Source organism: Falco rusticolus, chromosome 2 (assembly GCF_015220075.1).
Source record: "Falco rusticolus isolate bFalRus1 chromosome 2, bFalRus1.pri, whole genome shotgun sequence".
Lineage (NCBI taxonomy): Eukaryota > Metazoa > Chordata > Aves > Falconiformes > Falconidae > Falco > Falco rusticolus.
Genome location: NC_051188.1, coordinates 24,398,985 through 24,425,475, shown reverse-complemented (window position 1 = coordinate 24,425,475; position 26,491 = coordinate 24,398,985). Strand labels below are relative to the sequence as shown.

Sequence of the window (26,491 nt, the reverse complement as noted above, 5' to 3'; positions counted from 1 at the left end):
GTTACTGGTAGCGGTCTGACAGACTTCTAGATGCCAGGGTGCCCTTGCAGAGCTAACATCATTCCACTGTTCTTTTACTACAAGTATGATGGCCATAAAAGCCATAGCTTCCACCTGTACTACATGCCCAGCTAAGGAAACAACACCTCATCGGGTGGATTTCCAAACTGTCAAAGTATTTAAGTATTTCTCATATTTGTCACGCCACCAGATATGCAAGGGCAAATAATAGTGTAATTTGAGCTGCCTGATGTGTAAACTGTACCACGCCAGACTCATGCCCAGAAAAGAGCACATTAAATTTAAACTTAAAAACTTAGCTCATTCCTGATGAAGCAGTACTTCACTGACTTCAAACAGGAGTCTGAAAGCATGCAAAGGATGACGCTGTTGTGAATATATGGAAAGATACCTCTTTAATTCATTGCTACTTATCTGGCAAGAATGCTACTGAAGTACATGATTTTCTTTCTGTCCTTCACTGACAGACCAGTGATAAAACTGACCTGAGATGACTGTAGTACAACTTTCATTTTCTGGATAGTGGTAATAACCAATATTCTTAAATGACACAAAAATGTGATTAGGGGCATGTGGTAGATTGTCTGCTATATTTGCAAGCATTGGTCAACACGTGATACAGAGTGACAGCCTCAGTGACCTTGGATTGAATCTGCCTTCCAATGCTAAATCCTCTTAGCGATCTGTACCATCATATGTGCCATTGACTATCCTCCAACTGCATTCATGCAGCAGCAAAGCCCAGAGACAGTGGGTGTCCTGGAGAGTTTTGCCATCACATGGTATCTGAAACCTCAAACAGCATTCTACCCACATGCTCCGCTATGGAAACCCTGAAATCACTGAGGAATCTGCTGTTGACATTGCCTGGCTCTAAAGTGTATTTTTATGGACCTGTATCTAGCTGCAATTGCCAATGCCAATGGCTATGCAAAACTGTGTCCTTTTCCTTCCTTGTTGCTAAAATGGCATGAACATTTTCCCTTAGTTTTGTATGGATGCTGCTGACCCACGCTGCATCCTGTCTCCATCCTCCTGCAATCCCCACGATTACTTCTGAAACCCTACATTTGTCTCTTCCTCTCTTTTTCCAGCTGTGTCTTTCATACTCTTTCCTTCCCATGTTTCAATTCTACGACGTGTCCCCCCTGAATTACATAGATGTCTCATCTGTCACCGCTGCCTCAATCACACAAACCTTTCCAGGTCTTTCAGGAAGATAACTGTCCTGAGGTTCAAGATTAGCTACCCTACAAGGACTACTGCTCTACACTTGGCTTCTGCTACAGGTCTCAGCCTGAGATACGTGCTGAGATAACTAGATGGAGATATTACTTCTGAGGTGATGAGTGGAAGGGGAAGTGAAGGCTCTTTATGCCACTGGAGTTGCCTTGATGCTCTCCATCTTCAGTACTGAAGCTTGATTTTTCCCATGTGTTTGTGCCTTCACATCTTTTGAGTACATGAGTAGAGCATGCTTATTTCACTGATGATATCTCCCAGACTTAGCTGCCTCTCTCACTACTGGGGTAAAGAACAAGCCGATCTGGCCTAGTTTGGGCTTCACTGGCCCATGGGCAGAGCGGGGTTTTGAGTACTGGACTATACTTGGAGAGCCAGCGAAGTTCCAATGAAGGTTGATAAGTGAACGATGGAAGAATGATGACTGAGACCATTGTTCTGCTTAACTGATTTCTTGAAACAGAGGAGTTAGCTGCTGGTAAGTCTGAGTAGAAAGAAACAGAACTAAGGGGACAATCCAGGCAGAAATCAAACTTAGTCCTTAGATATGGCTAGGAGTTGAATAAAATACTGAGGACAACTATCAGTCTAAAAAATTGACCTGGGATCCAGTCAGCAACCTGCAGGAAAGAAACTCTGCTGAACAGACATTTCCCGGGAGCACTAGGGGATGGGCCTTCTCCTGAGGACAATGACTGTCCTTGGTCCTCCAGACTGTTCTGTGACTGACAGACATAGATCTGCCCATTCAACAAGCCATCATCTGTGCAGCGTGAAAGAACAGGTGTCCAAAGCCCCTGTGTATGTCAAACTATATATGCAGACTTCAAACATAAAAAATGTGTAATGTTAATGTGCCTTATTATAGATAACAACAAAAGAGTCATTACTCATGTGATGCAGCTAGAATTTTAGTCCATGTAAACCAGAAAATTCTACATTACAGCTGTGGGATAAAACTGCCTGGTATTGTTATAGTCTGTATACATTTTAATAGTTGCACAGCCCAGTCCTCAGAAACCAAAATACCTTCTACTTCCTTTTCTTCCAAGTCTGTCCTTCACATATTTCTTCTCTTACCTAGATAAAGTGAAGCCCAGATTAAAGGTAATTGCATAGCAGTGCCACCCTACCTGTTGGTTGGTTGCAAAAACAAACATACATTATTCTTGCCCTTTCAGAGTCTTCCTAACCACCTGCTTGGCTGTTATCACCAGCCCAGTTTTGAAATAGATGTGTATGTTAATGTCTTTGAGCTTCTAATGAAATGGAAGTAATAAATACACTAGTATCAACCACATCACTGCTTTCAGATTTTTTTCCAACGGTGAGCTAAAACCTACCTAATAAAAATAGAAAGTTAAAGGCAGAATACACGAATATGCTTATAGTCCTAATCCTGTAATGAGTGAATTCTCTTCCTGAGTTCGGTATTCAGGGAGATCCTGAATTTAGACAAGCTCAGTAAAAGAAGATGCTTGCAGGAGAAAAGCATAATGAAAGTTTACCAACAGCTAAATTAACCATTAACCACTGTCAATGCCTGTAGCTCACTATGTTTTATCAATGCCTACAGCTGTGTGTAAGTATTGCTGAAAGCCGTATTTAAAGATTAGCCTAATCAGTATGCACAGGATGAAGTATTACCCTAAGTGGTAATCAACAGTCCTAAAAAGGAAACTATTTCCTATTTTTTTTCCTTACAGTGCTAAGATACGTCAACACATTTTATCATTTGAACTGGCAAAATATTTCCCTGGGTTCCTCATTCTAGCTTCATTTTAAGGTCACCACTGCTTGAAAAAAACTCAGCAGTAATAAAATATCAAATTGTGTTTGTAAGTGAAGCAATGTAGAGAAGTTTTACAATATAAATAGATAAAAATTAAATATGAACACAATCAGCTATGAAAAAAGGTATGCAGGAAAAATTCTTAATATTCACTATAAAGGAAAACCGTTATTTACAGAAAAACCCAGGAAATTATTAAAGGTTATCAAGAAGAAATTATTTACATTTCATTTATGTGAATTCAATTTTATAGACTGGAAAATCCCTTCCAATAAATACCTTTAATTTGGATTAATATAACTCAACCATCTGGGTACAGTAGTTTAATCATTAAAAATTAGCCACATAATTGTGAACTTAATGTAATTATTGAAATGTTTGTTATATTTCAGAGATGCTAAAAGGCAAAAAAAATTGACCTGAAATTCCAAATAAAATACTCCCCAGACAAAGTTAAAAAAATCTCTCACATCTAGAAATAAAAGGTTTCCATTCTAATTTGTTAAAGACTCAGCAGCGGAGAGCTGATATTAGATTCATGCCTAGAAAACGTAATAACTGGGGAGAGCGCTTTTTCTGATGATCACTGCCAGATCCAGTAACCAAAATGTCAAATCATACTTGGTTGACAGCCAAGGCAGCAGGAGGAGTAGGTGACATTACCCTCTGCTTTCTCTGCCGCTGGAATCTTGCTATCCCAGCCGAGGTCTCATGAGGCTGCAGAAGGGCGTGTGTGTGTGTGTGTGTGTGCTATGCCCTTCACTGCTGCCCTAGAAAACAACAAAAAGTTTTGGGCCTTGCTAGCATCTGCAGCTCATGGTGGGACACAAACCTATGTTTTCACCATAGTTGTCAGAACACTGTAATTTACAGTTGGGCTCTGTGTACATCACAGAAGAAAGAAAGAAAAAATGAAAGAGAACCCAAAGAATCTGAGAGAAAAAAATCATAAAAACAACTGTCATTATAATCGGAAAGGATAAGCAGGCAAAATGTGTGTATGAAGAGAAATATCTAGGTAAAATATCTATCAGTAAGTCTTTAATCCTATAGTAACTTCAGAGCTTGAATGTGAGCTAGATGTGATAAAACAGAGGAAAAAGCAATTATATTATAAACAGATCATTTTAGCTTCTCTAAAAGATATCTTAAGTATTTATCACTCATTATAAAATTAAACTGTCATATCTTGTAATGACTTAAAAGAATTCAGACTAGAAACATCTCACTGTTAGAGCACTTTGCAAGTCTGATTTTCTTTGAAGTTCGTTTGAGTTTAATTAGAACAGAATCTTCAAAGAGCTCAACATCTGACTACCTATTGTGAAAAAAGGCCAAAGGGTGGCTCTGCACCATCAATTTATAAAATTTGTCCTGCAAATCCCTGGGACTTTCTGGTCACAGTTCTAGTCAGTAGAGTAGAAATGTGGGAACAGAGCTGCTAAAAATCCAACAGCTGCCCCACAAAAAGGGTGAACTTAAATTCTTAGCCATTGTTTCAGAATAGTTTTTGCCATTTTCCCTTGTCACTTCTTTCATTACAACCTAATTATTTCAAGATCACTTTGACTGAATGTCTACAAAATCCTGCTTACTCATTTGTCACATTCACCCTAAAACATCAGCATGCCGTGCCTTGTAAGTTCTGTTAGTATTAGTAAGATATATGTCATTTAATTATTGTTAGGGTCTCACGGTTAGGCCCCTGTAAGAAATATGTTCTGAAAATGTGGACAAAATGACATTCCAGCCTCCTGTCATTTTTTTACATTCTATGTTGAGTTTACCAAATAAAATTTCACTGAACAGCCTGTGGAATAAGACAAGATCAACATTCAGATATTCAAAGCGACAAAAATAATACATCAACACACAGCAACTCAAAATCATCTTAACACAAGGTGAAATGGGAATAGATCAGGGTCACTGGTTCGTATTTATGTCTGAAATATTACAAGAAAATGCAGAGCTTAGTGTTCAAGAGTAACAGAGGTGTCACAAGGAAATTATGTTCTCAGTCCTGCTCTTATTGACGTTTCCCTGATCTTGTCATTTTACAACATATTTTGTCTTAAAATGTTAAAAGATGTTCACTGTGTGTCACACAAAGACTGGATGGTAATAAATAGCTGCTGGCATTTTTTTTTTTAAGGACCTGCACTGTGACTGTCAGTTCATTCTACTTTTTGTGATTTGGAGGGGACTCATGAAAGAAGAAAAAACTGGATTTTTGTCAAAATATTCCTTTCTGTCAGCTTTTTTTGTGTTGTTTACAAATTATGTAAAGTATTTCTGCCATCTTGCATCTACCTGACATTTCACAGGAAAACCTGGAAATCTTTACAAGCATCAGATGCTTCTGAAGCTAAATCAAGACATAAAGCTAAACAGATGCCATCAGAATCAAGATAATCTTAATTTTACTGTTCAGAACATCCAGACCTGAAAATAGGGAACTGAACTAAGTATTCTATACTGTGCTAATAAATACTGTAAGATTCCCTTACAGCTCAGAAATACAGGATCCTGGTTATTTGTACCTTGTCAGAACTAAAATACCAATTACAGAGCTATTCTTCCATAATCAAAATAACACAAATGTATATAAAATGAATCTCAAGTTAAAATAGCAGACTCCCAGAAGTTCAGTTATGAAAAATTTGCAACAGACATACTTGTATGTTGAATTTCCCTAAAAAATAAATAACAATGGCCCTATCACTGTGCGACACCTTGTAATGTAGCTCCTTTTTCAAATACTGGATGCTTTTTCATGTATGGAAAATAAGTGCTATAGCACTTAGTTTATGAAATCTACTACTGTCCGAACTCAAATACAAACCAGCACTGCTATTCATTTTCATGTTTTACCTGAAAACCAGTAATGTTCAGAAATACTGTTTTTATCATATTTCAGCATTTTCTAATCTATTTTGACTCAAGTGACCACTCTCCCAGCCATTAAATCTATGCTGGTTGACACCCCTTCTGCCTCTCAATCACACTGACAGAAATAAAATATTCATTACTTTTCATGTCACCCCTTCGGCATATCTTGCACACCTATGTCCTCTCCCACAACCTTCTAACTGCCATAGTAGCGTATCTTACAGTTTGGGAAACACTATCACACTCCAACACAGATTACAAACAAAATATCCTTCACTGCATAGAAAGCAAAGCTGATTTAAAAATAGATTCAAAGCAAAGTACACAAATACTTAGGAGTTTCTTTTTACTCACAAGAGGTTCTGCCATGATGATGCGAATCTTGCGTTCAGCCAGAGTAGTAAAGTTAACAAACAAGCTCTTCAGGACATATTCGCCTGGTTTACTGTCTGGGTCAATGTTGATAGGCAACATGGCTGGAGGTCCTTTTTCTCTCTGTGTACCAGAAACAGGTGGGACAGGTGGCTTGATATATCCGTTACCAACTGGAGAAGCTGAAATGTAGAAAAGGCACATTTACTTTTGGGTAATTCAACACATATTAAATTTTCCAGAGCATTCCAATGGCCCACTATACTATCAAAGCAAAACTGGAGACTAGTTGATAATCAAAGAAATACACAACACATAAATATGATTTCCATAGTATATTTATAGGTAAAATATACATAATCTAGGCTGGAAGGAGAAATAAAAGATTAAATCTTATGCATTAAACCTGAGTAGTGTTAACTATGCAGTGCACACTCAATCCTCTTTTTCTACATGCTAAGACTTGCTGACACTTAAATGAGTAACATCCTAATTTCTTATCCTTTGTCTTGCAGGCCAGAGCTGTAACTCAGTTGTCAAGTAACAAATTTATTCCTTATTGCTATTCAGACTGATCTATCCTTGCAAAAGTCAGGAGTCTGGTCTTTTGACTAAGGTGATATGTAAAGGGCCTGATTTTTCCTCTCATTTACACTGAGGTCAATCAAGAATGACATTTCACCAATACAAATCTTACATGAAGAGTCAGACACAACATGGCCAAAAGATGTTCATTATGTATTAGTTTTCTGGAAAGTACCAAATCCTTCAGTCCTATTTGACATTTCTGAGATCACATCTGGAGTACTGGTGTCCAGTTTGGGGCTCCCCTATACAACAGTGAAATTGCTATTCTGGAGCAAGGCCAAGGGAGTATGGGCTGAGACTGCTGGACCGGTTCAACCTCAAGCAGAGAAGGCTAAGGGGAGATCTTACTGCAGTCTTCAGCTACCTCATGGAGTATGGCACAGATGGAGCCAGACCCTTCTTTGAGTGCAGTGACAGGACAAGAGGCAACAGTCACTAGTTGGAATGCAGGAAATTCCAGTTAGATACAGGGAAAAAAATTCCACTGTGAGGGGGCAATCAAACACTGATACAGGCTGTCCACAGACACGGTAGAAACTCCACTCTTGGGAGATACTCGAAACTTGACTGGACAAATTTCTGAGAAACCATCAATAGCTGGTGAGCAGAGGTTGGGCTAATCATGCTCCTGAGATCCCTTCCAACCTAAACAATCCCATGATTCTCCAAATTCCCCATAACCAGTACCAAGATATTATGTACTAGGCTTAGCTCTACTTACTGGTTTTCTGGAAAACTGAAGGAAAAATCAATCCGAGTACTATAAAACTAGGTCCAGTCCTGTTCAACTTACTTGTCAATGCCCTGTATGAAGGGACAGAGTGTCCCCTCAGCAAGTTTGCTGATGACACAAAACTGGGAGCAGTGATTGCTACACCAGAAGGCTGCGCTGCCATTCAGCAAGACCTGGACAGGCTGGAGAGCTGGGCAGAGAGAAACCTAATGACGTTCAATAAAGGCAAGTGTGAGGTCCTGCACCTGGGGAGGGACAACCCCATGTACCAGTACAGGCTGGGGCTGACCTGAGGGAAGGCAGGTCTGCAGAGAAGGACCTAGACCTGGGAGTTGGGGTGGACAGCAAGTTGCCCATGAGCCAGCAGTGTGCCTGTGTGACCAGGAAGGCCGGTGGGACCCTGGGGTGCATCAGGAGGAGCGTGGCCAGCAGGTGGAGGGAGGTTCTCCTGCCCCTCTGCTCTGCCCTGGTGAGGCCACATCTGGAGTGCTGTGTCCAGTACTGGACTCCCCAGTTCAAGAGAGACAGGGAACCACTCGAGAGGGTCCAGTGGAGGGTTGCAAAGATGATGAGAGGACTGGAGCATCTCCCTGATGAGGACAGGCTGAGAGAGCTGGGCCTGTTCAGCCTGGGGAATACCGAGAGGGGACCTTATCAATGTCTGCAAATATCTTAAGGGCAAGTCTCAGGAGGATGGGGCCAGGCTCTTGTCAGCGGTGCCCAGCGACAGGACAAGGGACAATGGGCACAAACTGCAACACGGGAAATTCCATTTGAATACGAGGGAGAACTTTATTTTGAGGGTGACAGAGACTGGAAGAGGCTGCCCAGAGAGGCTGTGGAGTCTCCTTCTCTGGAGACATTCAAAACCTGCCCGGATATAACTCTGTGCAATCTGCTCTAGGAGAAGCTGCTTTAGCAGGGGGTTGAACCAGTTGATCTCCAGAGGTCACTTCCAACCCTGACCATTCCATTATTCTATAATTCTGTGAAACAAAATATCACTAATTCAAATACTACCATTCTACACATAAAATTCCCAAACCAAAATACTCAGGCTTATCTCTTACTGGCAATAAAAGTCACGTCTGATCTTCAGGCACGTACTGGTAGCACCCTCTGTCTGCTTCGCCAGAGAGATCAAAAGCAGCAAATCAAGTAACACTGGGAAGACCAGTCATTACACATTCTGAATGCAATATAAATGTCGTAACACCTGTGAGCACTGTTGGTGATTGGGACAGAGGTGCTATAATGCAATACAAACTGTGGAAAATACTGTGAACTAATACCATTATAGCATTTCCTCATAGCATTGCATTTCACAGTGTTACATGGGATGCTGCATCCAAGCTGCAAAGCAAGAAAGAAGTATGAACTACAGTGATGGATGCTGCACATCTAATGACTTTAGCCTTTCCTTTTGAGGAACAGAATTGCAACTACCACTGTTGTAGCTGACAATTACGTGGGACTGTTTAAGAATGAATGAGATTTTCAAATCTTTCCTAAATACTTTAACACTTCATTGCTGCAAAAAAATGAAAAAAACTAAATCCCAAAGACTACATTATTGTTTGAGAGTATTCAATATGTGACAGAATCAGAACCAAAACTCATGCATTGAAAAATAACAAAGATGCATTGGAGAAAAGAGGACATGTTTGTTTTCCTTTAGAAAAAAACCAAAGATTAGAAGTCCACTATATGACTATAATGCAAAATAGAAATGCTTTTGTTCATGTGGCTATTATTCTGCAAGTGTTAACACATCCATAATTTACTTTGAAAAGAACTCCCCTAATTGACAAGGTATGCCACCACTCTTTAGCACAGCAGCAGCACTTCTTCCACTCCAATAGATGCTTCCTGCTAGATTTGTTTCCTGCAAAGTTTCACTTGATTTTTGAGGGCTAAAGCATAATCATGGAGTCTTGTTGGCATTGTAACATTTTGCATAAACCAAAGTGTATACAACAGTTCTACTTTTATATTATACAAAACCGTTTCTAAAAATACTTCTAAAAGTGTTGTTCTGAATAACAGTCTGCTTCAAAGTAATGAAAAAACAGATACGAGAGAAGAGTGTAAGTTCTACTGCTCTGCCATCATCACCTCAGCTCTCCTAAAGTTTAAGCATGAAGACAGTGGGACGCAAAGGATCAAATGCAAATTTATATGGACTATCAAATTTACTAGGTAATGGAAATTTCTCCAAAAATACCTTTAGGTCAGGCATTATTTTTATAATCATTAGTATATTTGCCAAATGCATGGTTTTAACTGGCTCACATCTACCCCTGAAATCAGTTTGATCACCAAGCACTCAGATAGGAAAAAGTTTTTTGTGAGCAGTGAAACCAATTTCTCTTAAGGATTTGTGTCTGTGCAGTAAAAGCCCTTTTTCTTCCCCCATCATCATCCCAAGCTTCCCCTGAGTCATTCCCAAGCTCCCTCCCAAGCTCTGTGCCCAGGGCTGGGCAAGCAGGCTCCCTGCCAGCCAGCCAGCCTCTGCCAAGGAAAACACACCCGGGCTGGACTGCCGGCTTCTCTCTGGCGAGTACAACCATCCCAGACTCCCTCTTGAAGGAATTTGTAGGAATCTAATCAAATGTAAACTTGCCTTCTGTTCCTCAGGCAATTTTTGTTTAAACTGGCTACTAAGTTTAAAATTTACTATGTAGGGAGATGCAGGAGGGATGGAAGGAAGGAAGCCAGTGTGTGAGATCAGACATGCCTCACATCCTTACAAAATGAAGTTTAAGAAACCCTCGTCACACTACCTGGGAGCTGCTGCCCTTATCTTCAATCATTGTGGCATTCATACAGGATTTTAATACTGGAATTTAAATTCACATAGTCATCATTAGTAGGAAGTCTTTTAACAACTGTGCTGTTAGGTTTGTGACACAGGCTGATATAATTTTTTTTTCCAGGCATCTAACTGAAAAATCAGTTATTTGCACACTGTAATAAAGAAATGCAATTATTTGTGAGATTTGTCAGTGCACCAAAAATTTTTATTCTAGCTCATATCTGAAATATAGGACTGTACAGTCTTTCCCTCAGATAAACAAAAAGGAAAACAGGCAATTACAGCAGTTACAGAAATGACTGGCATATAACATTGATTTAGTTCAAATTTTTAAAAGAGCATTTGGTAGATGCTAGCTCCATTTAAGCATCTTTGGTGTGGAAGTTAACACTGCTGAGAGTGTGAGAGTTCTGAATTGATCTTGAGCTATTATAGACAGGTTTGGCTTTCTAATGCACCTTTTCAGTTCTCCAGCATTTGCATATGCTTGGTATTTGCATTGCAAAAATGTGGCCCAGTGACTAGAATAGTACATCTATAGTGATGATGTACAAGCTTTAGCAGAACATAGTTCCTTTTCCTAGACTGACAGCCCTAAAAAGCTTATATAAGAAATGTTGCCTCTGAGACACAAACCTGGAAATTAGGGAGTCAAAATTTAAGAAAAAGATGCATTAAAATCAGCCATGATTGGTACTTTTATGTTGACACATTATAATGAAGGCCTTAAAAACAGCAACAAAAAGGATGTGTCCATTTTTGCCATCTATGCCAGTCCAACACTATGCCAATTAAATAAAAGGTATAATTTTGGCATGAGAAATCACCACATATAGTTTGATGCAGAAGATACCTGGTGAGGGTGGGAGGAAGGGGTTATACTCAATTCTAAATATTAATTGACAAATTTATGTTTTTACTAACTGATTTCAAAATAATAATAATAATAATAATGTTCTACAAAGAGAAGTACCAGAATGGGCCACTGAAATATTTAGTCTAAACTCTTAACATTTTGTAGGGTACTGGTCACCACATGAATACTGCATTAAATGAAACCCTTCTCCTGCAGAAAAGTAGCTCATTCCCAAGGAGAATGAATGGTGATGAACATGAAGGAGACCACGGTAACCTTATGACCGAGGGCCCTGCAATAGCAAGGAATCTGCAGGTCAGTTTTAGAAATCTGTATGTACATTTAAAGCTCCTATCCTAGGAAAATCTGTAAAAAAGTTTAACTATGCTTGATCAACTATAAGATGCCTGTACCATTTTGGGGTGAAATTCAGTCTGAGGGCCACTTCTCTCAAACAACCCATTTTCTTGTTTCCAAGACTTGTTCCCTGTTTTTCTACTGTATCAGCAATAAACTGTATTTCAAATGATACTTTTCCCCTACAGAAAATTTTCTTTTAGTGCAGGCCATAACCATAAGATTTTCTCAATGATATGTTTTTGTAAAAACACACACACACACACACACAGACACACACGCAGTCACAGTCACTAAGCTGATAATGGGGACAAGTACAAAATTAAATTACTGTATGACAGTGTGTGCTAAGATTTACACTACAAGTATTTTTCTCAAAGCTCTAAGATGAAGCAAAACAGAACAATCATAATGCACAAGCCAAGAGTCTGTGCTACCCTGGATACAACTTTAGCCAAATATAGTTACTGAATTTTCAGTATCCTTAAGCAGAAGAAACAGAGATTGCATTTTTTTTTTTAGTTAACTGTGTCAAATTTACATTATAGCAACACTGAACAAACTAATAACATAAACCAAAACATGTATTTGCAGTATTTTCATACCTACCAAGCCCCTTTATAAAGCTGATCACACTGGATTTTCTCCAACATGCTACTGTAATATCCATGAGCCTGTGAATACCTGAAACGTTCCACTCCTACAGTCAGAAAAGTTAGAATCCTTTCTAACTAAAATCTAAAAAAGAAATCAGTTGTTTCATAATCCTGTTTCATACTTCACTATCAATCTTTCAGCATTGAGGCAGACATTTCTATTAGTTTTTTGGTTTTGTTTTCTAACAGACAAGTGCTGAAGACCTACAATGTGTGAGCAGGCCTCCGGATCAGATCAGCCTTTCCATAACCAAAGGGGTAATTTTTAGCTTCAGCGTATGATGATGACCACTCACAGAGTGGCTGCATGGCTATATTTATCCACAAGTACATACTATGCTGACAGATTAGTGAAACTACTTCAGGCACTCCAAGAACATGAGACAGGATAATGGAGTTAGACATAAACAAACCATGCATATCACACACATCTATTATCATACAATCCAAGCTGAAAGCAATTAGTACAGAAATGCAAAGCACAGAGACAGCACAGGATGGCTTTTGTTTCGTAATTAAGATCTTTGGGCCAAAAGAACATATCATTTAAATACCTTGCGATAAAACCAGTGCAGTATCTCTTCTTTTCCCATGCCAAGAGTCAGTGAGAAACCACATATCCTTAAGTATAATTATACATCTGCTGAAATAACTCTTAAGAAAGTGTGTTTTGTTTTAAAACTGCAATTATAATATTAAAAAGAAAACACATAATTAAATAAAGCATGAAGAATTTAATTTACAATGATACGGTATACATGCCAAGTTTACCAAATGGTGTCTTTTTCACCCTTTGAAGGAGAACATTGCCAATTAGTTTGAGCTTGACAGACAAAGAGAGTAAAATTCAAAGGAAAGTTTACTGAAAGAAACAAACTAGAAGTTTAGCAGATCCAATTTTGTCTTGGTGAAAGAAACTGTTAAGATTCCCAAGGAAAATGTTATTCCAGCATATTAGATGCAGTAGTAGCACTATTTGAATGTAAGCATTATTTTCATAATTCATTTGCATGTTTCAACAAAAAATAGCTATAAAGCCATAAAGTTAACCAGTAAAATATAATATTGATGTCTTGCAATATATATGCTAGGAAATAAATTTATTTAAAGTACAAGACTTTATGATGAATAATTGATGCTACTGATGTCTGATCTTTTGTGTTTATTATCCTCTCAGGATTTACAGTCAAAAGACCAGGAAGAATTCTGTGTACACCTGAGTCCCACATCAAAACTTTTTGTAAAGTAAAAGCCTACATTATGGTGGTATTGGTGTTGGCTTTACTCTTCACAAGGAGTCAATTTCATGCAATATGAGTATTTGCCTACAGGTTTTGTTTACTGCTTATTTTCCATTTTTTATTAACAGTTGATGTAGCAGGGTGTAAATATACCCTTTTTAAGACACTTCTCCCCTCTTCTCAACTGTGAGGTTACCTAAACATAATTTAAACTAATTATTAAAATAGATGTAAGAAACCTGATTGTATGGCCTATAGCAATTTCTAAGGTCCGTATAAAAGCTGCTGTACAAATGTGCCATAAGCCACAGCATTGCAGACATAGCTTTCCTTCTCTAGTGCTGGAAACCACTTACACTTCCAACTGTAGTGAGGCTGGCATGTGTTCTCCTAGGAATGGAGAGACTGGTAATAACCTTTTGCACATGTATGTCCCAGGCAGGAAGTATCATCTGTGGAGCTTTGCTGCTACGCTTAACTGAATGTACTGTTGCAAAGCTTCCTCCATTTTAATAAAAATACAAAATAAGCAGTAAACAAAATATGTAGGTAAATATTCATATTGCATGAAATTGATTCCCTGTGAAGGCTTATTTGCAGGTGAGGGAATACTTTACAGTGAAAAGTTCACTCACTGACAGCAGTATGTAGATAGAGACAGTAGATACATGCATGCACAGACAATAAAAACCTATGAGAGAGTCTATACGGCAAAAAGCTCAAACGTATTTTCCCTCTTAGTAGAACAAAGTTGTCTCCAAAGCTACACATATTAGAAATCTCAGTGAACTTGTATTTTAAAATTCCAGACTCTGAAGACTCTCTCTAAAACTGTTGTTCAAGCAACTACTGGGAGAAGACACAAGGTCTTTTTGTGCAGTTGTCTTGACACAAGCACATGACGTAAAACTATCCTAACTTACCCTGTCTTTCAAAAGCCTATTTAATCCAAATACAGGATTCTTCAGGAAGAGGTACTTTGGCTGATCCATTAGATATATGTTCTGCAATGCAACAAAGATAAAACTCAACAATCCCATGCAAAACAGAAGTCTGAGCATAGCATGTAAATCCCTGTGCCAGAGGAAATACTATCTAGTCTAGAAGATAAAATGGAAGAGGCTGTGAGATCACCGGGGAAAAATATAAAAGAAGTTCAAGATTCTGGAGCAAAATGGCTCATTCTGAAAACAAGTCTGAAGGGAATAACAGATTTGGGAGAATTTCCAAAAAGGTGGTGAGAGATGAGCTAAGCTCTTCCAAATGGAAATCCTCAAAGTACTTTATTATGTTGAAACTGTAAGGGAGAAAAGGCTAATTTAGAAATTGCAGATTCCTCCATTTCCTTAAAGAGACATGCCTTGGGATAGTCATTTAAGTAAAATGGCATGGGGAGAGAAAGGAAGGAGATATCTTCAGTGATAAAGACATTACAGGACTTGGTCACAGATGTAACTGAGACAGGACCAACATTTTAAATTAATGTCCAAAGACTTAGTGAAAAAATGCCATTGCCAGGTTTAGATATATTTATTTCACTCTTCTCAGAACACTTGCTGAACTACAGAAGACTGTTCCAAGCCCTGTTGACTTAGTTGGGCAATCCTTCTACAAACTTTCTATTCCTTTGACCACAAATGAGTGCAAGTTCTGTATTAACAGAAGAAACAGCAGAGACAGAAAACAGGACACTAATTAGTGCATCCACTAAGAAGTGGCAGAGTTGCCAATAAAACGTAAGCTTTGACCAACCCAACCACTCCAGCCAAGAAAAAGGAGGCTTAAACTTTTTGTGTGTGTGCATGCATGTGCACATGCATGCCATTCTTCAACTTATTTTCAATATCTTCAGGGATGTTATAAAACAGCAGGCCTAGAACAGACCATATGGTATTCTCAGTAAGACTGAACATTTCAGGATGTAAGGCTAACTCCTTGTAGTAAAACCATTCTGCTCTCCTTCCCTGAATCCAGAGGTGGACAGTGATTTGCAGAATGGAGCCTCAGAGCAAGTTCCAGATGTGGTAATTTCTTAACAACCCGTTAAGATTCAGTCCTCTGCAGCATAGAAACAAAATGCAGCACCCATGAAAATAAGCATATGGCCACTCAGGCCTGATGGATGCTAATATATCACTTTGGGGTGGGGGATTCTCTTCTCTGCATGTCTAAAAAGAGCTCCAATGCTCATTCCACTCAGAGATGCTTATGAAGCAGCCATCTTCTGAGATGAACCCTGTTAGGAAACAACCAGTTTAATACAGACGTCTTTGCCCACACTCAGGGAAAAATTAGAACAGTCCTTACACACACTGACAGGTCTTATTTGAGGTGGATGTGGTGAAATGCCCATTAGCTTTGAAGCTAAGGATCGTTCAGCCTGGTACACTGGAAAGATTAAAACTGGTGCTTTGGCTTTAGTAGCCACTAGCAACCTTCCGGCCCTCACATCCCAGTTACCGGTATATAGGTCTTAGGCTTTGTAATCCTCAGATAAGCACTGCAATTCTGTACAAGAGAGGGGTAATTGATATGAGGGAATTGACGAGGAATTGATAGAGGAAAGCAGTGGCTGGAACACATTTTCTCCTCTTGCAAGAGACCATGTCTCCATATGCAGAGAATTCAAAAAATAATGACTGCCAAAACAAACAAACAAACAAACAAACAAACAAACAAACAAACAAACAGGAAATCCTGTCACATATGTCCATCCACTTTCTAAAGTCCTTTTCACTGACTTGGCAAATCTCCTAGCAACTATGATACCATAAGACGTAGATATTCCCTCTCTCTCTCCCCTAAGTCGCAGATCAGGGGTTGAGCAGCTTAACAATGTTCCCTAGGTTCTTATCTCAGACCCTTACCAGACATCTGAGTGAGGCAGGGAAGCAATTCTTCTTGCCCATTCTCTTTGCTCACCATTTATTTTTCTGCTCCTTTTCCTCTAGATCATTATTTGCTTGTTTACATATACCACCATGCTGAAGATATGTGGGAATCTAGGCATGTAACATAAAGGTGTTTATCTTTGGAGATTTCAGAATTTGCTTGGTTTCTTAAGAGACTGAAGACTGAAAAAGCTAAATGACATGGAAAATCTAGTGGACAATCTCAAAACAATTTTCAATTGCCATCCGAGTGCTCCATTTGGTGGCGACTTCTCACAAAAGGAAATTTCTGTGTTGCTTCTGATGAGATCCAAATCAAACAGAAATACTTCTCAGTTTCTGTGTTTTATATGGTAACAACATGCTGCCTCTTTGAAGGCCGACTTGAGATTAACAATATACTTTCAAAATCTGTATATCTTTTCTACATAACTTCAAAGGTTTTGTTACCTTTCCCAGTTATTCTAAAAGTAAAAACTTCAAGTAAGAGTAGAAATATATATTCAGATCATCATTTTCAGATGAGTAGAAAACTGAGTTTTTAAAAATTAAAACAAAGGTTTATTTCTGAAACTATGCCAGAAATTCTTTGGGCTTAAATAGCGCTTAAAAAGCATTGTATTTTAAATAAAGATGTTCACACTCTTCTCTCACACTTTTTATATACTAGGGGAAAAAGCTAGCCTACACTTTGGTTTCACTGGATCAGAAAATAGCTTCCTGTTAGAGTTTTAGACAGATGTTTTGTTGGGTCTGTCTTCCTTTTCAGTGACAGGGAGATGAAGATATACCCATTCTTTTGTGGTTGATGGGTGTTAGCAGAAGAATTATTTTTAGGGAACTTGGAAAAGTGCCGAGGAAGCACAAGGCTAAAAGAGTCCAGAAGAGAAGGAATATTTACTTCCAAAAGAGGGACCAGCAAATAGGGAGGATGTGACCTGCATCTTCCTTCCCTACTTTGCTGGTTTTGGCTGGGGTAGAGTTAATTTTCTTCCTAGTAGCTGGTATGGGCTATGTTTTAGATTTGTGCTGAAAACACTGTCGATAACACTGGGATGGTTTAGTTCCCGCTGAGCAGCGCTTACACAGCACCAAGGCCTTTTCTGCCTCTCACGCTGCCCCACCAGTGAGTGGGCTGGGGGTGCACAAGAGGTTGGGAGGGGACACAACCGGTACAGCTGGCCCCGACTGACTGAAGGGATATTCCATACCACATGACATCATGCTCAGCATATAAAGCTCCGGGAAGAAGAAGGAAGGGGGGGGACATCCAGAATGATGGCATTCTGTCTTTCCCAGTAGCAATCACTTATGATGGAGCCCGGCTTTCCTGGGAATGGCTGAACACCTGCCTGCCCATGGGAAGCTGTGAATGAATCCCTTGTTTTGCTTTGCTTGCATGCATGGCTTCAGCTTTACTTATTAGACAATCTTTGTCTCAACCCACGAGTTTTCTTTCTTTTACCGTTCCCATTCTCTCCCCCATCCCACCAAGGGGAGGGGAGGGGAGTGAGCGAGTGGCTGTGTGGGGCTTAGTTGCCAGCTGGGGTTAAACCACAACACTTACACATTTTCTCTTGGAAAGAATATACTTTCCCTTTTCTCCTTAAATGTCTTACAATAAAACTATCAGAGTCCAGATAAGATGGAATTTTTAAAATATAATGAAACTGTTTATTTTTTACTATAGAGAGACATTAAATGCTTGCATCTGAGCCCTATTTCAGTTTCAATAGCTACCTCAGATGTTAGAACTGGAACCATTCCTGAATTTTTCTTCTGTTTGTCCATACTTGCTCTTCCAAACCACTGACAAATGTTGGTTCATGCTGTTATAAAATCATGCGTGTCACTGAAATGAAAATGGCATATCACTTACAGCTTCTGTGTAATGTACACATGTGAATGAAAAACTGAGCGTGTTATAATGCACTTGTGCAAACATAAGCAGCATTTTATCACTGATGAACAAAAGACACAGACTGTAGCTCATTTCCCTCTGAAACTGCATGGTCTGAACAGTCCTACTCACCTAACACTGTACAATGTCTAAGAGTTGACTTCCTGAAGAGTTCTGCTTATTTCACGCCGTAACAAATATGAAATCATGTTTAGTTATGTTCCAAAGTGTAGTACTACATTGAAGAAAAATCTTTAAAACTATAGTTGCTTCTTTGACTTCATCTTCTGCTGCATCTTATTTATGTCTGCCCTTTAGGGAAAGGTTCAAATTTAGCCACCTACAGACCCAATATTGAATTTACTCTAGCCATCTAGGCTCCAAGCAGAGTAAATGAAGAGAGACTGGCAATTCTAGGTGATTCATCATACCCTTCTTAGATATTCTTAGCTTAAAACAGAATAAATCACTTTCTGGAGGTGCTTATCACTTGTCAGTGATTACTGAAGAAGAGCTGACAACAAAGATATGCATACAAAGTTGTAAGAAATGACTCTCTTAAGTCTGTAGACTCTTCAAGAGGATCTTGTACAGACTGAACTGCATTGTGGTGCATTTCAGTGGCTGCTGGCTAGGATGTATACCCTGGCTTGTGTGGGTGGAAAATGGCACAATACCACGAATAAACCAACACGCGAACTGGCACGTTTAACTGGCAAGCTAAACCTTCACAGACCAAGAAGACTTTTACAAAATTTGGTGAAGCTTTCTGTGATGAAACCACAGGAGAGATTTCTATGAATAAAGACTACCAGGAGAATAAGTCAGACATCCATTCATTTTTCCCTCTACAGTGGAGCATACAAAGTAACATCTATACAAATAAAAATGAGAGAAAAAAGTTTGCAGCCAAAATCTGGATTAATAATTATCATTATCAATTCCCTACTCTATGTCTGATTGAGTAATTATTGTCATTACTTAATACTGGGTGCAGCAGCGCACTCACAACATTGTCTATCTTCTATATTGAATTAAATGTTATTTGGCCTCTTTATTTACAGACAACCCAAACACACAATGCATCATCTTTTATTATCCTGTGTAATGTGGTATCTAATGTTAATGTGTCCATTACAGTATCTAATCAGCCTTTATTAATATTACATTAACAACTCTTTATTTGAAAGCGGAGTTCACTTGTTTCTTAGCCACAAAACTAAATGCAAATGTAAAACTTTGTGCTTTGCTAGACTCAGACTCCAGGACGTAAAATATTTCCCGTGGTGACTGAAATATAAAACCAGCAGGGACAAGATGATGACTTTTACCATCCAGATGAGCTCAATGGAGATTTTTGAAAGTAGGGCTTGAGGACAGCAGCGTACTGAAAAACTTTCACTTGAACAGACCAATGAAGCGCATGGAATTTAGCTGCTGTCCAAGGGACCTTGTGCATGACCAGAGAGTTGCAAATACCAAACACAACATGGACAGGACATTGCTCTCATGCTGGTTAGCGGGCCATGGCAGAAAACTCCTTCCGTATATTGAAGTGTCTAAAAGACTGCCAGAAATACTTAATTAAATTTGGAGAGGAACAGGCACCTATAGAAATGAACTCTGCATCAGTTAATTTTGAAAATAAAGAAAGAATCCTAAAGTTAACATTGGATTTTCCAAATAAACAGCTTAAACACTGAGAAAACAGAGTAATTCCTTAGAAAAAACTGAAGAGCCTAGTCACAACTGAAAATAATAAAAATATTCCTTTTATGGGATAGTCAAAGGGGAATTCAGCATTCCTGTGGGCTGCAACAAAATTAATGTTCTATCAGGTCTTCTTAAAGTGTCAGCAAGGACAATCCAGGCAACCGCAACACAGTTGGCCTGATACTCATCCAGGAATGGCGGCATTTAGTTAATAAAGAATCAATGCACAGTACTACAACGCCATAAACATAGGTTTCATTAATCTAACTATCTTTTTACAAGATCATAAATTTGGTTAACAAGGTTAAAAGTGTAGTTTGTATTTGTGTCTGGCAATTGGATTGGTATCTTACCAAACTGCAAAATGAGAACCAAAAAGTCAGTGTTCACAACAAAAACAGATTAAAAGCTAGGTAACAGATACTTCTCAACTTGGGTTAAGTGAGAACCATACCCTAATGAACGTACTCCTAGTGGAGGTACAGAGACCAGTTCTTGGTCCTGTACTATTTATCCTTACTAGTAATAACATAAAGAACAACATTTCTATGAAGTTTACAGGCAGAACACATACTACGAGGGGTAGACAGAAAAACCAGCAAAAAGGTCCTTCTCCTTTGAACAGCATTTTGAAAACTAAATGCAAGGAAAGAATATATGAGATATTAATTCTAACCTATGGAGAACTGCAAAGCCAGAGGTAAAGGACACATGCCACACAGATAGAATAAGGATTTCTATTCCTGGGAAGCACTGATTATGAAAAAAGGCCCAAAACCAGGATGACTAATGTGTCGAAAACAGGCTGCTATTCTTGTGACCTGAAGAGCTATGGAGGGCCTTTTCAAGCAGGATAAACTAAAGCAAAAGCTGGAAAACGCTACTGCTTCACTGCCAGTGTCTCTGCAACCACTGCAGGATGCTCAGTCCTTTTCTGGTATCTGCTACTTGAGAAAGATGCTGATGAACTACAGGACATTCAAGAAAGGCAACTATAATGATTGGAAAACTTGCCCTAAAGCATAGTTTAGTGTGACCATGAGAAAGTTACACAGTCATTTAATTATATGTTCTAATGGCTGGAATTTGCACCTATTGCACCTGTAACGGCACCTATTTGCAAAACATATTTACATGGAGCCACTCAACCCAAGTTGCCTTTTTAGGCAACACAAGCACTCAGGCACTTCCAAGGTGTGATTCATTACCTCCTAATAAACATGTCTAAAGCAGCTCATCTGAACCATAGCCTGAAAGTACATATTTCTCTCCACTGGCTATCACGAAATCCAGTCTTGACGATGTCAGATGCAATATAAATACTGAGGATGCCTGAAAGTTAGGCGAGATGACTTCCATGCCTGCTAAGTATGAATATGAGGCACAGAAGTTGGCTAACAGATAGCTTTTAGTTCAGTAACATCCAATGTCTGGAATTTTAAATTAGATAAATGCATTCAACACAAAAGGAAGCAAATTAACTGCCAGAATACTATTAAGGCTGGTGCTGATTCTTCCATTAGGGGAAATTTTAAATTAAGATTATTTTTTTTAAGATGTGCTTTAGCTCAAACAGAAATTAATTCAGAGAAGCCATAAAGCCTGCTCTATGAGGAGAACAGATTGGATGACACAATGTTTTTTCTGGTTGTATAATTTATGACTCGTTGAATACATTAGTGGAAAACATATTGCTGAGAACAATCTTTCATTGGTAAAAGTACAATACAGATGTTCTAAGAAGGATTCTTCTATCTCTAATCTTGATAATATCAAGAAGCAGAAGTCTGAATGCCTATCAGTACTTGACTTCTCTTTGTACATCCATGTACAAATAAACATATACAAATATAACTTGTGTGAACAGAGTATCTTTGTGATATACGCAATAATTTCCTGCCACGATGGCTTGTTTGTCAACACACTTTACCAAACAGAAGCTAATTTTAAGGGTTGTTTTGCAGAATAGACCTCGGTAGAACATGAAAGTTCTTATTGGGAAGATTTCCCAATCATATTGGGATATTTTCAGGGAGTATTTTAAAGCAAAAATACAGTTGACAGAATAATTTATAAATATGTCTTATACGTAAAAGTGATAACCATAAAAAACAGTGATTTGCCTTAAGAGAATACTTGTATAGAAAAGTGAAGCTCTCTGAAGGCGCACTGATATGCTCCAGGGAACTGATATTCCACTGTCTGAGTTAATGTCTGTGGAGCACAGAAGAACCACGGCTGAAATGCTATTACTGAAAGTGTGTTCACATGCACATGAAGGTGGACTGTCCTGAGAATCCGGAAAAGGCTAAAAACACACCTTAGTGCATGTTACAGATCATCAATAAATGCCTGGTCATCTGCTACAGAACAAAGCTGAACCAATACAAAGATTTAAGGCCTGTTCCTTGTATAGTAGAAGAGTCAGAAATAAAATTCAGTTTCATACTCGGATGTATGAGAAAAGTTGTGGTAATAGTGTACACATTACAGAATTATGTATTCCAACTATGCAACATAATTTTCTTCATTCTTTTCCTGTGATGCCTAAGAAGTTCACCAAAACAGGTTAATTGCCCTGCCTCTGTCCCAAAGGGAACTTTACAACACAAAGTTGAGGTTCCAAGGACATAGGAGAGCTCAGAAGAAAAACACATTTCTAGCATTAAGCACACAGGCTGGAATAGTTCTGTAACAAAACTCTTTGATTCTCACTGTAGAAAGAAATTTAAACCTGAACAATATCAACCTAAAACCCACATAAATGGTTTTGTAAATAGGTATGGAATCAGAAAGATAATTCAAAGAAAAGAGGGTAGGCAATGTTTGGCAATGCTGTTCCATAAACTGATCTTACCATAAATTGTATTAGTTACAAGCATCAGCTGTTGTTATGGGACATCACTTCGCATCAAACACAATGACAAGTTATATTAGCATAATGGGTTATTATTCCCAGATCCATGTGGCCAGTACTCCATGGCAACCCAGTGATAATGAATGGCTTTGTCAGTAAGAAAGGATGTAGAAACTATCTGAAGCACAAACCTCAAGTACCTGAAATGGCACACAAGGCTGTTAATAAATTAGGAATTTAAACACCATCACTGAAATTTCTTTCCATATATACATGGAAAGAGGCACTGAAATTTTCAGTACATTCTCAGCTGACCATTGCCATTGTGGGGACTTGGCACTCCTAAGACACTTTCACTCAGGGCTCAAGTCAGTTCAGAAGCTGGGTGCTTAAATTAAAAACAAATGATCGGGTGAGTCAGGCAGCAGTTCAGAACAGGATCCACAACAGCCAACCTGCGCCCAACACTGCCTTAGGTGCATCCCCACATGGACCACACTGCTGGGCCACTTCAGATGTACAAAGCAGAGCAGAGAAGCAGCTGCTGTCCTTTTCAGTTTGGCTGTAACTGCTTTTTATGTAAGAGCTTAACAGCTAAAGAACTCACCCAGAATGTGGTAGCTTTGGGTTAAATGTTTAATTAAACCTCAGGGGTTTGAACCTTCATCTCACACCTTCTTGGAGAGCACACTCATTTTCTGGCTACTGGCCAGAATGGTAAGGATTACCCACGTTCTGCTTATTTGAAGTTTCACAAATCTGAAGAAAGAATTCAAGGTGCTTTGAATCAGAGACGAAATACAACAGCAAGCATGGCTCTAGCTCATTAGCTGCCACTTTAGTTAATCAATGAGTGACAACTACTAAAACTTATGTCATAAATCAAATTATAATTAAAAGTAACATTAAACAACAAAGGCATTTGGACAAGGGAATGCCCGCATTGGTGAATTACCTCTCGTTCCTTTTACTATGTGCTAGATATGCTTCATGAATGCCTCCAAATCAGATCCCTCAGATATTTCTACCTGTTTTCTGCCCGAGTCTGAGCCATGCTAAATAATTTCTGTCATACTCATCTTCACCCTAGGCTTCTTTCTGAATACCAGTTTATTGTCCCACAAAGCAGAGCAATGAGTAGGGCAAGAATCAGCTTCCAAAACAAGAATTGTTCCTGGTGCCCCTCTCTTCCTAGTAAAGATGTCTCTGGTTTGGCATAGTGTATCCTTGTGACATTAAATGCTTAGACACATTTATTATGAAGAAGTAAACATGCCTCCTGAAGACTCACCCTACCTCTTTGCTGCACCTTACTATTACAGCTTCAAAATTGCTTAGCGACATGGTTTACTGGTGGACTTGGCAGTCCTGGGTTAACAGTTGGACCTGATGATCTCAAAGGTTTCCAACCTAAATGATTCTATAAACGCCACTAAGTAATAGCTGCACAAAAAATATATAGGAACTTTTAAATGCTGTAAAATGGACGTTACGTTTTTTTATGTACCCAGTCCAGACCAATCAGGATCAAGCTACTGATCCAAAATAAATCAGTCTTTCACACGAGATAAAAAGATGCCAGGATAATGATCAATACAATCAATGTCCACTTACACCGACTTATTTTCTTCTACTTCATTCTAACCAACAGTAAACACTGCATTTGTAACAGTAGCATTTGTTGCATTTCATTTTCTTAACATCTTTAAGTAAAATGAATGAGTATGTGAAAGGATTACAGTTAATCAGATTATTTGAAGACCCTGGGTATGTTATATATGACCCTCACATATACTAGGCCCTTAACCAAAACCAGAGAGATGGATGCTCTTTCCTGCAGCGAACTGGCCCCTACCCTCTCCTTAGGTGGAGGCACAGGGAAAACCCCAGTGCCCCGCACTTTGTGCACGGGCCCACTTGGGTAGATTTTACCTGCTGGGTAGATGAGAACTTGAGCATCAGATGTGACACACGACAGAGGATGAAACACTCTTAAGGAAGTGGAAGGACGGATGAGAAAAGTCACTGTTTAAAGAAACACAATTACCTGGTTCACTGTTTAAAGAAACACGATTACCTGGTTCATGTGTTTAGACCCATCTCAGGCATGTCTGAGAGGTACACACACTGGCTCCCAATGCTTGATTTACGTACTAAAATATGTATGCCCTTGGCCACTTAGCTACTCAGTAGACACAAGCTATTCTGAGTTACTTTGCCTTGACCGACAGAAGAGCACAGGCAGAACCAACCAGGAGAGCTAAAATTCTGCGGCAGCTGTCTTAACTCTATCATAAAGGCAACATAATTCATGAATTAATTTAAAATATATCCTTAAAGATAAAGCTGGCTAAGCATTCTGAAATGCTGAAATCTATAGGGTAATCTTTAATTCAGTGTTTCAGAAAAGATGGTAACATGCAAGTGAGTTACAATAGATGAAATTGTAAACATCAGGCATAAGGACTGATAAAAAATTGTATTATGTGTGGTCTTTTTAAAAATTTACATCATATTTTGATTTTATGATTCTGTAAAAAGAAATCAAAGGCAATTTGCTTCTCCTGAAAAAAGTATAGTCTGAAACTTTATGTGGAATATCTTAATACAGTAATTTGAAAATACAGTTTGTGGGTTTTTAAAGAACACACGTGATACCAGTCTAACTCAAATTCCACTGATGTGAACAGTTACACTCTCCTTTGTCTTCAGTGAAAAAGCCTTAGGACAACGCTCAACTTTCTGAAAATGCTGCTCAGTATATCTTACTTACTTTATTAATGCAGATATTTATCAGAATTTCATGACACTGTGCCAGTTTTTGTGTAGTTTATGGAAAACCACGGCTATAATTGGAATCCACAATGCATATGATATGTATGATTCAAAACAGAAGAAAGAGATTGAGAAAGATTGTCATTGATCACACTGGTCATTTGTGTTGTAAGTTTAATGGCTGAAGATAATTTTCTGCATTAATTATCAAGATATAATTTGTTATACATATTTACACATACACACACACATGTATAACAATAATGTATAGATTCAAACCTTCCAGCTAAATGTTTCAAACTCTGCTTCTACAAAGCAGGTAAACACATTCAACATAATAAAGGTAAACTGTATCAACTTGGAATGTCATTTCTGGATTTAATACTATACAAATGAAAACTTTATAACAAAATTCATGCCCTGAGAGTATCGTCATACTATAAATGGAATCTTTAAAATGCATGACATCTCAGCCAGCCAGGCTTTAGGATAATTTACCAATAAGGCTGAAATTCAGTATGTAAATTTTTAGGCTATGTGGTAGCTGTGCAAGAGGATATGCCTACTATTATACACCCTTTTGCACTTAATAGAGAAAAATACTTGATTAAAATCAGTGGCAGCAACTTTGTAGAAGCTATCTCATTACTTTGCAGGAAGACACTCCTTTTTGTGACAAGAAAATGACTGCATAAAGTAATAATAGACTTTATGGCAAACTAGAAAGAATGGTATTAATATTAGGCAGAAAGCCATTCTATGTTTCTATTAATATCATAAGCACATGATAAAT

At 38.5% G+C, this 26,491-nt stretch overlaps 1 protein-coding gene across 6 annotated transcripts in view; it reads right to left on the bottom strand.

Annotated features, from left to right (window-relative positions):
• The window catches only part of FRY (FRY microtubule binding protein), a 217,736-nt gene that overhangs the window by 134,036 nt on the left and 57,209 nt on the right, over positions 1-26,491 (bottom strand). For all 6 annotated transcript variants that reach the window (XM_037377269.1, XM_037377265.1, XM_037377267.1 and 3 more), the window contains exon 2: positions 6,299-6,498. In XM_037377269.1, coding sequence (XP_037233166.1) covers positions 6,299-6,418 — 120 coding nt within the window. In that variant the 5' untranslated portion in view covers positions 6,419-6,498. The remainder of the gene's footprint in view (positions 1-6,298; positions 6,499-26,491) is intronic.